Source organism: Micromesistius poutassou (genome assembly GCF_964030765.1).
Source record: "Micromesistius poutassou genome assembly, chromosome: 23".
Lineage (NCBI taxonomy): Eukaryota > Metazoa > Chordata > Actinopteri > Gadiformes > Gadidae > Micromesistius > Micromesistius poutassou.
The window spans coordinates 1,283,599-1,297,054 of NC_140293.1; the positions used below are offsets into that span (position 1 = coordinate 1,283,599).

At 46.4% G+C, this 13,456-nt stretch overlaps 1 protein-coding gene across 1 annotated transcript in view; it reads right to left on the reverse strand.

The window, feature by feature from the left end:
• Positions 1–1,145: 1,145 nt before the first annotated feature.
• The window catches only part of LOC311368667 (adenylate cyclase type 4), a gene marked incomplete at both ends in the record, with an annotated part of 16,564 nt that continues 4,253 nt past the window's right edge, over positions 1,146–13,456 (reverse strand). Inside the window, 21 exons of the mRNA XM_084487465.1 lie at positions 1,146–1,262; positions 1,764–1,888; positions 2,057–2,171; positions 2,417–2,521; positions 2,974–3,120; positions 3,578–3,736; positions 4,132–4,216; positions 4,358–4,539; positions 6,444–6,521; positions 6,932–7,036; positions 7,671–7,755; positions 8,330–8,427; positions 8,655–8,718; positions 9,053–9,112; positions 9,508–9,719; positions 10,094–10,247; positions 10,543–10,701; positions 11,293–11,420; positions 11,566–11,677; positions 12,222–12,376; positions 12,772–12,921. Coding sequence (XP_084343591.1) covers positions 1,146–1,262; positions 1,764–1,888; positions 2,057–2,171; positions 2,417–2,521; positions 2,974–3,120; positions 3,578–3,736; positions 4,132–4,216; positions 4,358–4,539; positions 6,444–6,521; positions 6,932–7,036; positions 7,671–7,755; positions 8,330–8,427; positions 8,655–8,718; positions 9,053–9,112; positions 9,508–9,719; positions 10,094–10,247; positions 10,543–10,701; positions 11,293–11,420; positions 11,566–11,677; positions 12,222–12,376; positions 12,772–12,921 — 2,595 coding nt within the window. The remainder of the gene's footprint in view (positions 1,263–1,763; positions 1,889–2,056; positions 2,172–2,416; positions 2,522–2,973; positions 3,121–3,577; positions 3,737–4,131; positions 4,217–4,357; positions 4,540–6,443; positions 6,522–6,931; positions 7,037–7,670; positions 7,756–8,329; positions 8,428–8,654; positions 8,719–9,052; positions 9,113–9,507; positions 9,720–10,093; positions 10,248–10,542; positions 10,702–11,292; positions 11,421–11,565; positions 11,678–12,221; positions 12,377–12,771; positions 12,922–13,456) is intronic.

Below are 13,456 nucleotides of genomic sequence, written 5' to 3' on the forward strand. Positions count from 1 at the left end.
AACTTGTTTCAACTTTGCAGCAACGCAGCGTCTGAAGCAGGAAGCAGTTGACTGGCACCGAAACGGGCCAACCGCAGCTGAGAAAGTCTGCTGACGTATTTATAGGAGGCGGTGCCTTCGCACCTATACACTCTACAAAGGTGAAGTCTAGACTATGACACACACACACACACACACACACACACACACACACACACACACACACACACACAAACAAAAAATAGCGACACAATCCAATAATATATTTATTATTATTATTATTATTATTTTAGATTGATAAATAAAAGTAGAAAAATACAATGCCTAGAAGCTGGAGTAAACTATTTGAATATTCACGTGCAAAGAATAAAACATCGAAGAAGACTTCCTGAATGATTCAAACCATAAATTAACCATTTTTCATTAATTGCACTAAACTGAAAAGAAACTGAAAACATTTGCATTTTAAATGTGCAATAACAGAGCAGTGCTTTTCAATATTTATCAGGCTTTACAGTCGTCATATCAGAGCAAAACATAAACAAACACAAACCCTCTCTAAAGATCTACATTATTATGATTCAAATATACATTTTCTTAAGGCGGCAGTATAACATCATTCCACAGTCCAATTGACTATATAACAGTTGCTATACTCAAAGTGACGTACAGTGAATTCAGATACATATATATCATTAGGGAGCCGGTAGGGGTTAAGGCCCAGTCTCACATCTTCATCCAGCATCTTCAACCGCTTCTCCGAAGTGCATTTAAACGATTTTGCAACATATTGTTCACATGAACATATTGCCTAACATGTGTTCCCTTGTGTACACCTTCACCTGGGGTGAGAGCATATACGCAGGCAGCTCTGCGCCGTGTCTCTCAGTCGATGCGAGGGTCTTCAGCGATGTGGGCTGCAGAAGGTGAATTCATCTTCAGGGGAGTTCAGCTTCAAGGGGGCCACCTCGTCGTGGACGCCTACAGGTAAGGCTGCGAACAGCAGGGTTCAAACCCGGAACCTTCCGGCCAGAAGTCAAACTCCCTAACCGCTAGTCTATCCCGCTTTCCGGTTTCACGGTGGGAGTGTCAAGCCCCACCCCCTGCTGGGAAGTTCAGCCTATCAGGTCAAAGATTAGTTCCGCGTAATTAGTTCCGCGTTCCGATTAGTTGGTGTTGATGAAGTAAGTGGTGAGTTGACCTTTGCCCTTGACATTAATCACCCCGCGTAGAGTGACCCCGTAGCCCAGAGCTTTGACCACTTCTGCAGTCTCCTCCGTTACCTATGGGACCAGGGAGAGAGAGGTTAGCTTAGAGAGAGAGAGAGAGAGAGAGAGAGAGAGAGCAAGAGAGACAACAGAGTGAGGCGTAGACAGAGCATCCTATCCTGCTACCCTGTAGCGTATATGAACACATAATAAAAAAACTGCAACTGCAACATCTACTTGTAGAAAATACTGTCAGTGCCTCAGAAGCAGCTAAATATGTCAATGCATGTCACTAGAAAACCAGCAAAACACATGAAGTCATTCAGTCCCTCCTAGTCTCCCTTTGCTCGACACCTCTTCACATCTTTTTTACGTTGTCTTATTGTTATATTGAATCTGATTCCTTGTTCTCTTGTAAAAAATACTTGAATCAACTTTTTTATGTTTGCTTTGGCAACATAAAATCATTCATTCACTCATTCATTTCATGCAAATAGAGCTCATTTGCATTTAATGTAATTTAGAGAGAGAGAGAGAGAGAGAGAGAGAGAGAGAGAGAGAGAGGTTATAAATGACCTGTATCTTGTTCAGTTCTCCAGTGCTGTCCATTCTGCTGGCCACGTTGACCGCGTTGCCCCAGATGTCGTACTGGGGCTTGTGGGCCCCGATCACCCCCGCGATCACTGGGCCGTGGTTTATTCCTGCCAGGTCAACACAACACAGAACAGAGGCTCAGAGTGCGTTGGTTCAGCCCGGGAGGGGTGGAGGATGACCTCATGAGAACATCATCGGCACACAGTTGCCAAGTTGACCGTGTTTTATGTTATAAGTTTGTTAGTTTGTTAGGATCAATAGATGAGTGCTCTGACCGATTCGCAGTTTGAAGCTGTTGAAGGAGTGTGTGTTGATCAGCTCCAGTTTGGCCATCAGTGCCATGGCGAACTCAACCATGGCGCGCATGTGGCTGTGAAACATGTCCACCGCCTGCAGGGGGAGACAGAAAACACAAGGTTTAACGCTAAAAAGTAAATAGCATTTGATCAGAGCTTGAAAACGGAAATACATAAAATCCAACTGAATCGAATTAGTTGAACATTTATAGTAAAGTAGGCCATATATTTAAACCTACTGAGACCTAAGATAATCGTTACTACTGACATATTAATGATGCTATATTACAATTTAGGGCAGTAACCTCAGTACAAAGTACAAAACCTCCAACTGCCAACCTTGGGCTTCTCTTCCTCCTGATTGGTCAGGCCGGCGGCGGCCATGTAGGTGCTGCAGATGGTCTTGATCTTCTCCACGGAGCAGAATTTGGGCTTGGACAGCAGCTGAGGAGACAGGGAGAGGTGAAGGAGAGGTGTGTGTGTTTGAGTGGTTCCTAACCTGGGTGCCGGGACCCCACGGGGATAGCCTGATTTGCATATGGCGACGGTCATAGGAAACAGTTGATTTATAAACCATTGATATGTGTGATGGTTCATTTATGATATTTTTGATACTACTATTGTTTCAGTTAATATCATGTTAATATGTGGTTAATATATGGACAGTTAAAAAATATATATTAAAAAAAAAAATATATATATTTTTTTATTTTTTATAAATGTAATCTATGCTTAATCCCTGCACTGAGATCAAATTTGTTCCGGGTTAATCTGTGGTTAATCATCTCATTGAGCTCTAGTTTATATGTCTGGTTAATATGTTAATCCATGTGTTGGGTTGTAGTTTGTCTCTGGTTAATCTGTGGTTAATCCCAGTGTTGAGTGTTGTGAGGTACCTCATCAAAGTCGGAGATGATCTCGTTGAGGAAGCGGATACACTCCAATCCGTCTCGGTTCTCCATGCTCTCACTGTAGAACTCTTTGAACTCCGGCACCGAGGCGAACATCACGCACACACAGTCACACGAACGGCTGTACAGGTCCTGGACACAACAAGGAATGAGTAGAACCACACAACAAGGAATGAGTAGAACCACACAACAAGGAATGAGTAGAACCACACGACAAGGAATGAGTAGAACCACACGACAAGGAATGAGTAGAACAACACCACAATGAACAAGTAGAAGGGAGTTTGGGTTTAAAACTTTTTACTTTTGACAGAACAGATTATTATTTCGTCATTTTGTTACGGGAACTGTACTATAATTAACATGGTATAATACAATAGAATATATACCATCACAACATAATACGTATATACAAGTAAAGATAAAATAATACATAACATAATAGGGCTTGACAAGAGTGGCGTCCCGTCCCACGTCTGTCCGTACGTTTGATGTACTTCATGTTATTCTGTCATTTGCTTATATTTAAAAAACCGGTCCCCTACTCCCTGTTGTTGTGTTGTGGTTGTCATGGCGTCGCCATGGTTACCTGGTTGCACACAGCCTTGCCCATGAAGTAGGAGGCGACGTGCAGCGGCAGGACGTTCTGCAGGAGCAGCTTGTTGACGTTCTCCATCGTCTCCATCTCCTCCTGCTCCGTCCGGAAGCAACGGCCCAGCAGGAACTCCACCCGGCTGGACAGCTCGTCCTGTGGGGGAGAGAGACGTAGAGACTCAGTGGGGGAGAGAGAGAGAGAGAGAGAGAGAGAGAGAGAGAGAGAGAGAGAGAGAGAGAGAGAGAGAGAGAGAGAGAGACTCAGTGGGAGAGAGAGAGAGAGAGACTCAGTGGGAGAGAGACAGAGAGAGAGAGAGAGAGAGAGAGAGAGAGAGAGAGAGACTCAGTGGGAGAGAGAGAGAGAGAGACTCAGTGGGGGAGAGAGGGAGAGAGAGAGAGAGAGAGAGAGACTCAGTGGGAGAGAGAGAGAGAGACTCAGTGGGAGAGAGACAGAGAGAGAGAGAGAGAGAGAGAGAGAGAGAGACTCAGTGGGAGAGAGAGAGAGAGAGAGAGAGATACTAAGTGGGAGAGAGAGAGAAAATACCTTACCTGTCTGATGAGTACAAGACATGTGATGTAGAACATGACCAGCCAGATTCCTGCCATGATCTGAGGGTCCTTCAGTATACCAGGCCTACACACACACACACACACACACACACACACACACACACACACACTCAATTACTTCGTTTTTGGTCATAAAACATAATGTGTGTGTATGTGTATCTGATATGGTGTGTGTGTGTGTGTGTGTGTGTGTACAGACTCCTACCTGGTGAGGTTGTAGTTGTAGTGCAACGCGACCAGACAGTGAGCCCTCTCTGCGTAGACGTGCAGGAAGAGAGCCAGGTAGACCACCACGGCCAGGGTCAGCAGGAGGCCCTTGAACAGCAGAGACATCCTCACAAACACCACCACCGCCAGCAGGGCCAGGAGGCAGCAGTACAGGTAGTACTGGAGGAGGGGTGGCAGAGAGAGACATGGAGGGGGGGGGTTACAGAGAGAGAGACATGCAGTTAGGTAGAGAGACATGGAGTTACAGAGAGAGACATGGAGGGGGGGGGGGGTTACAGAGAGAGAGACATGCAGTTAGGTAGAGAGACATGGAGTTACAGAGAGAGACGTGGAGGTAGAGTTACAGAGAGAGACATGGAGGTAGAGTTACAGAGAGAGACGTGGAGGTAGAGTTACAGTGAGAGACATGGAGGTAGAGTTACAGAGAGAGACATGGAGGTAGAGTTACAGAGAGAGACATGGAGGTAGAGTTACAGTGAGAGACATGGAGGTAGAGTTACAGAGAGAGACATGGAGGTAGAGTTACAGAGAGAGACATGGAGGTAGAGTTACAGTGAGAGACATGGAGGTAGAGTTACAGAGAGAGACATGGAGGTAGAGTTACAGTGAGAGACATGGAGGTAGAGTTACAGTGAGAGACATGGAGGTAGAGTTACAGAGAGAGACATGGAGGTAGAGTTACAGAGAGAGACATGGAGGGGGAGTTACAGTGAGAGACATGGAGGTAGAGTTACAGTGAGAGACATGGAGGTAGAGTTACAGAGAGAGACATGGAGGGGGAGTTACAGTGAGAGACATGGAGGTAGAGTTACAGAGAGAGACATGGAGGTAGAGTTACAGAGAGAGACATGGAGGTAGAGTTACAGAGAGAGACATGGAGGTAGAGTTACAGAGAGAGACATGGAGGTAGTTACAGTGAGAGACATGGAGGTAGAGTTACAGAGAGAGACATGGAGGTAGAGTTACAGAGAGAGAGACATGGAGGTAGAGTTACAGAGAGAGACATGGAGGTAGAGTTACAGAGAGAGACATGGAGGTAGAGTTACAGAGAGAGACATGGAGGTAGAGTTACAGTGAGAGACATGGAGGTAGAGTTACAGAGAGAGACATGGAGGGGGAGTTACAGTGAGAGACATGGAGGTAGAGTTACAGAGAGAGACATGGAGGTAGAGTTACAGAGAGAGACATGGAGGTAGAGTTACAGAGAGAGACATGGAGGTAGAGTTACAGAGAGAGACATGGAGGTAGAGTTACAGAGAGAGACATGGAGGTAGAGTTACAGAGAGAGACATGGAGGTAGAGTTACAGAGAGAGACATGGAGGTAGAGTTACAGAGAGAGACATGGAGGTAGAGTTACAGAGAGAGACATGGAGGTAGAGTTACAGAGAGAGACATGGAGGTAGAGTTACAGAGAGAGACATGGAGGTAGTTACAGTGAGAGACATGGAGGTAGAGTTACAGAGAGAGACATGGAGGTAGAGTTACAGAGAGAGAGACATGGAGGTAGAGTTACAGAGAGAGACATGGAGGTAGAGTTACAGAGAGAGACATGGAGGTAGAGTTACAGAGAGAGACATGGAGGTAGAGTTACAGTGAGAGACATGGAGGTAGAGTTACAGAGAGAGACATGGAGGGGGAGTTACAGTGAGAGACATGGAGGTAGAGTTACAGAGAGAGACATGGAGGTAGAGTTACAGAGAGAGACATGGAGGTAGAGTTACAGAGAGAGACATGGAGGTAGAGTTACAGAGAGAGACATGGAGGTAGAGTTACAGAGAGAGACATGGAGGTAGAGTTACAGAGAGACATGGAGGTAGAGTTACAGAGAGAGACATGGAGGTAGAGTTACATAAAGAGATGGAGAGACAATAGATAATAGAGAGATATGAAGAGTTGTATAGAAAGCCATAGAGATATAGTAATAAAGATAGAAAGATATAGTTATATAGAAAGACCACATAGAGATAGAGTTATAAAGAGAGACACAGAGATAAAGTTCAGACGAGATATAGAGCTATATATAGAGAGAGAGAGATGAGAGCAGTTTAGAGACAGATCTTACAGGGTAGGTGTAGAGGTTGAGGTCTTGTAGGTCCGGTCTGCTGGTGACAGACTTACATTTATCCCCCCTGATGAAGATCTAGGAGAAGACCACAGGGAGGCAGGATATTCACATGACCTCAGATGGACAGACAGACAGGCAGACTGACAGTGACACAGGCAGACAGACAGACCAGGCAGGCAGAGAGACAGACAGGCAGACTGACAGTGACACAGGCAGACAGACAGACCAGGCAGGCAGAGAGACAGACAGGCAGACTGACAGTGACACAGGCAGACAGACAGACCAGGCAGGCAGAGAGACAGACAGGCAGACTGACAGGGACACAGGCAGACAGACAGACCAGGCAGGCAGACAGACAGACAGGCGGACAGGCAGACTGACAGAGATACAGACAAGACAGACCGACAAAGAGAGTGACCGACAGACAGACAAATGGACAGGCAGACAGACAGGCAGACGGTCAGGCAGACAGACATGCGTCTCACCATGTTGAGGAAGGCCATGAGGAGGACGACGAGGAGGAAGAGGCTGAGCAGCAGCAGCCGTAGCGCCGCCCTGGTGGACAGATCCCGCCACAGCCCCGAGAACCACTGGATCCCCACCGGCATCTTGGAGCTCCACCGCTGGGATACACACACACACACACACACACACACACGCACACGCGCGCACACACACGCACACACCCACACCCACACGCACGCGCATGCACACGCACATAAGGTCACACATACATGCATACACATACAGACACACACACACACACACACACACACGCATACACATATACACACACGCATGCACACACACATATACACACATACACATGCAGACATGCACACAAGCATACCAACACACAGCACACAAATGAATGTGAATGTGTGACAATAAAATATCCAAAAGCATGTCTATGTAGCACCTCTTTTATTTATCTAATCTGACCTCAATCTAATGAAACTAGAATCTAGTCTGATATGTACCCCAGTTAAATGCAATGAGATCTAATCTTAATCTGTTCTAATTAAATGAACTGTTATCCGATCTAATCGAATGTCCTCGATTAACGGAACGTGATCGAATTGCCCTGCACTTAATAACATACATAATACATAATAAATCAATACATTTTTATTTTCTATCTAATCTTAATCTACTCCAATTCGTTATCTCCTAATCCTCTCTGGTGTCGCCCTCTACAGCGTTCTCCTGTAAGCCGGCGTGTACCTCCAGGTATCCGCTGAACACCACGGCCAGCAGCAGGATGACCACGAAGAAGGTGGCCCCGTAGGACACCGCCATCGCAAAGTTCCTGCAAGAAGACGGAGAGCCCTGGCCTCAGCGCAGAAGACACGCACACACCGGGTTCTCAACCCGGGGGCCGCGACACCCTTTTGGGTCGGCTCATTTGCATAACGGGGTCGCAGAGCAGTGGTCATGGAGGGGACATTGGTGGGGTTCAAATGAGAGTCCTCCCATTTGCCACAGTTTCATGATGTTTCAATTTTAAAAAGTGCATAGTTGGAACATAGTTTTTGAGGACTACTTTGACCATTTTAATCCACATTTAAAGGAACAGTCTGCGATTTCTCTGAGATTGTGGTTGACCCTGCACTTCGTAATGTTTGGTCGGTTACTCAACTTTGAACACACCTAATAAGAATCATACCTTTTACAGTAGTGGCAAATAGGATAGCTTCCATTAGGTTAAAATTACAAACTGTACCTAAAACAAGTTTATAACCACGGTCAAAACCAAGGGTCCACACTTAGCCAACGTAAATACATGAGACAGATCAATTGACATGCTTCATTAAAGGAGGACATATTTAACATGTTTTCTACTACATATTGGGGGGGACTGATTGCGAGGGGGCGGGGCTTACAGTTCAGAGACCAGCATCTGGACAGTGAACAGAGTGATGAAGATGATAGCCGAGCATCCCATGGAGTGATGAAGACCAGAGACCTCAGAGAGACGAAACTAACACACGCACACACGCGCGCACACACACACACACACACACACACACACACACACACACACACAGGCACACGCATACACACACAAACAGACACACACACACACACACACACACACACACACACACACACAGAGTGCTTTTAGGGAATCATTACAATAACACTATAATAAGACTATAATAATATATTTATACTAGAGTAATACTTTATAAAAACACACAGTCTTACCTGTTTCTCAAGCTCAATGTCATTAAACCACAACGTTAACCAGTTCAGCTTCTTCGTCCTCCTCCTACAAACACGCACAGCAAAGGTTGTTGGTTTGAACCCCATTGTCCACAGTGCACCTGTAGGCATCCTTGAGCAAAATGTCCCCTAAGCCGTCTCTTTGGACTTAATAAATATACACAACATTTATGAAGACTTATCCTTACATTAATATAATCATAAGAATTAATCAGACATCAACATACAGAGAAATATACACACTGCCTGAAATTCTATTTCTTATTTGATCTTATTTACTAGATTATATTGTGTATCTACTCCGGTTCTGCCTGACGTTAAATGACCAACCCAATCGGGAGCACAGCAACAGAAGCAGGCTCTGAACAGAGAGACCTCACCTCGCCCCCTCCAACGTGTCCAGCGACGCCCGGGCGACTCTCACATCATTCATCTCCACGCTGAGGACCAATAAACAACAGTCTGAACGAGCTTTATCGACACGTGCCACCGTGTATATTACGATGTGTTGTGTGCGTTGATCGTGGAGGGAGGAGTTCTTCGTTACCATGGTTGAGCTCTTATGTTTTCCAGCGGTCCTTCCTGCGAGCAAACAAGTTAATTAATTCATCAACCGAACAGTTAACCAATTAATATTTGACCAATCACTGAATCAGCCAATTAACAAGCAAGTAAATAAATTGCTAACTAATAAGCAATTAGTAAGTTATTCTTAATTAGAATATCTTACTGTAGATGATAATACATAAGAAGTAATGAATAATCCATAACAACCAATAACAGGTGATACATCATAAATTGACATGAAACAATGAATAATGAACGAGTGATGAACGAATGGGTGACGAGTAGAACCTGCAGGTCGGGCAGCGCCCGGTTGGTGGAGGCCCGGGTGGGGCGGAGGCGGGGCTGGAAGGCGGCGGCGGCGGCGGCGGCCTCCGGGTTGCTAAGGTCGGCGAAGGGGTGGATGGTCTGCCAGGACTGCAGGTACTGGGACATGCGCACCGACGCCCGTAGCTTGTTCTCCCTGGCTCCCAGGGAGTTGCTCTGTACAGCGTGGGGAGTATGGGATGCTCTGTTAGTATGGGATGCTCTGTTAGTATGGGATGCTCTGTTAGTATGGGATGCTCTGTTAGTATGGGATGCTCTGTTAGTATGGGATGCTCTGTTAGTATGGGAGGCTCTGTTAGTATGGGATGCTTTGTTAGCACGAGAAGCTAACACCACTGTTACACGGGACACTTTTACACAATTAGTAAGTTCCTAAAAGGAAAGCCACGTACCCTAAATCATTTCTAGCATTTGCTTACTTTAAACTGTAAGTAATTGTTCTCATTCACTCAAACAGTAAAACCAAATGATTTAGTGTTGAAACCGGCCATTAGAGGGCAGCAGTGAGGGACACACTAATATGGACCTACCTCAAAGGGCCTCCTTGCTTTCCTCTTGTTGGGGTCGGTCACCAGGTATGTCTTCCTGCCTTGGAGCAGAGCATCCCGGGCCCCCCCGTCGGTGTCCTCCACTTGGTACATCCCGTTTAAGTGCCTCATGGTTTCCTCAGAGATGTGCACTCGCCTGCGAAATGGAACGGTTCATTTGTGAGATAATGGTGTAATAGTCTCAAAATGGTGTTGATAACTTCTATAAATCATACTGATAATAATAATATAACACTCTTATATATCGGATAAGCAAACATAACATTGAAAAAAAATAGGAAGTTTATTTACTTTTACTTTTTTATAGTTATATAAATGAAACGGTAATTCACAATTGTCACATAGGATTCAGCCATTTTTATCGTATATAACATCTAAACATATTATGAATATTATATTATTAAAGTAGTCAAATGAATAAGTCATCTTACCCGGCAAGCCCTCCCGACTCCATGTGATTGGCCAACGTCACGTCATGTGACCAAACATCATACTGCCACTTCTGCAGGCCAATCACACCGCAGAGCACGTTGCCCGTGTGAACGCCGACCCGCATGCTGATCTCCACCCCGGTGGCCTCGCGCAGCTTGCTACGAGGGAGAGACACAACGGTGAACACCTTCACGAAGCTGTCGTCCAATCACACCGCAGAGCACGTTGCCCGCAGATACCAGGGAGAGTGCTCTGGTGTGAGGGAGGAGGTGACAGGGATGTGCAGCATCAGTATCATTATCATCATGTGAGATATTCACGTTCAAAAGCAGAAAATACGATCGTTGTCAGGATATAATAATATACAATATAATACACGGAGAGGACTAGAGAAGGAGAAATGGAAAGGAAAGGAGAAGAGAGAGGAGATGAGTTGACAGGAGGTGAGAGCAGAAGACAGGATGGAGTGGAAAGGAGAGGAGGATGAGACAGTAGGCAAGGACAGGAAAGGAGAGGAGAGGTGGGGAACGGAAAGGAGGTGAGGAGAGGAGAAAAGGAGAAAAGAGGTGAGGAGAAGAGAGGAGAGGAGATCGACTGAGACGGAGAGGCGGAGAGGAGGAAAAGAAAATAAGTGGAACCAAACAGCAAAGGAGAGGTTATCAACTGGCTTGGTGGCGGTTCATGTTACGGCGATGGCTCAACCCGTGTGGATCGACCGCTGAACATGTGTGTGGGTGAGCGGGGCTGACTTGATGGCGGTGCACATGTCCAGGCCCATCTGGACACAGTTCCTGGCGTGGGAGGACGTGGGCTCGGGCAGACCCGACACACAGTAGTAGCAGTCCCCCAGGATCTTGATGCGCAGACACTCGTTCTTCTACAGAGTGAGAAGCACAGGACAGGGTCACGACCCCCCCTTTTTCCGATGTCAAAACTCCTCCGTCGAAATGCGAGCGCTTTTCATCCCCCCTCATCAGTGAGTGCGTCTTTGCGAATCTCAGTGACATCGTCATCGCCGTTACCTTGGCGATGTCATCGAAGCGTCCGAAGAGCTTGTTGAGGACCACCACCAGCTCCTCTGGTGTGCAGCTGCTGGACAGCTTGGTGAAGCCCACGATGTCTGCATACAGAATACTACACAGGGAGAGAGAGGGGGAGAGAGACATAGAGAGACACAGAGAGAGAGAGAGAGAGTAGAAGAGAGAGAGAGACAGAGACACGGAGAGAGAGAGAGAGAGAGAGAGAGAGAGAGAGAGAGAGAGAGAGAGAGAGCAGAAGAGAGAGAGTAGAAGAGAGAGAGAGAGACAGAGACAGAGAGAGAGAGAGAGAGCAGAAGAGAGAGAGAGTAGAAGAGAGAGAGAGAGAAAGAGAGAGAGAGAGAGAGAGAGCAGAAGAGAGAGAGGGAGTAGAAGAGAGAGAGAGAGAGAGAGAAAGAGAGAGAGAGAGACAGAGACAGAGAGAGAGAGAGAGAGAGAGAGAGAGAGAGAGAGAGAGAGAGAGAGAGAGGTAGACAGACAGACAAGGAGACAGAAGGCCTACAGTTATTTTGCAGGTTAACATAATCAACCTACAAAATAAAACATGCAACTTCTTAAACATTTAACCTCAAGATAAAAATGAACAATTGTCCCTAAGGGATGTCTCTGACGGACGGCGTTGCCGTGGCGACGCGGGTCACCTGACGTCCTTGTGCTGGCGGACGTAGAGGCTGTGGAAGTTGTTGGAGGTGTGCGGGTCCCCGGGGCGCGCCGTGGGTTTGGACAGATGCCTCACCAGCTCCGTCTTGAGCTCCAGGGCGATGTAGCGCGGCAGCACCGACAGCAGCAGCTGCTCCTGGAGGGACGCGCGCACAAACACGCTCAGAAAACCATTTGAATTCAGCTCTGAAATGTCTACGTTGAAAAAAAAGAATAACAATGGGGGTCAACGGTCAACAATTGAAACATAAAGAAAGCGTGACATTCAACCATTCAACCATTCAGCAAATCAGAAAAAGCAGCAAATCAACAATTCAACAAATCGGCAAATGAACAAATGAACAAATGAACAAATGAACAAATGAACAAATGAACAAATGAACAAATGAACAAATCAACAAATCAACAATTCAACAATTCAACCATTCAAATTTACAACAATATGACAATACCGCCCTGCAACAATTCAAAGTGAAAGATACCATAGAGTACGCGCTCTCCTTTGAAGCGTGCGTGCGGGGAGGTGCTGACCTGCTGGTACTTGGTGACCTCCTTCTTGCTGCGTATGCAGCTGAACTCCTCCCGCTTCTGGTTGGAGATCCTCTGGTCGCGCTCCGTCATCCACAGGTGGAACATCCCCACGCCGTTCACACACACAAACATCACCGCGTTGGCCACCAGCTAGACAGGGAGGAGGAGGCGGGCCAGAGAGGGGAGTGGGGGGAGGAGTAGTAGGGGAGGAGGGTGGCGGGATGAGGAGGTGGAGCATAGAGAGGAGGGAGTCCGGGGGGGAGGGAGGAGGAGGTGGAGCAGAGAGAGTGGAGGGGAGCAAGAGAAAGAGGAGAGAGGAGGGAGCAGGGAGGAGGGAGGAGGGAGGAGGGAGGAAGGGAGATGGAGGGAAGGAGAAGAGGGAATGATTTGTCATTGTCAACATCAACACAGATAACGTCAACAGAACAGACCGATATCTTACATTATGAACAACCTAATAAAAGCTTTGTGTTTTGTTTTAATCTTAAACTGTAATCTACTTCCTGGTAAAATTCTACTTTCCCTAGACCACAAAGCGTCGAGATAATATTATAATATTTGAATGTAGGGACTGTGTATCGGCTCATTTCCTCAACTATAACTTTTCCATGTAACCTGTCCTTCTAGTAGTTGATGGACGCTTCCGATAACTTTCAGATTTCCACATCAAGTCCACTGTCAAATA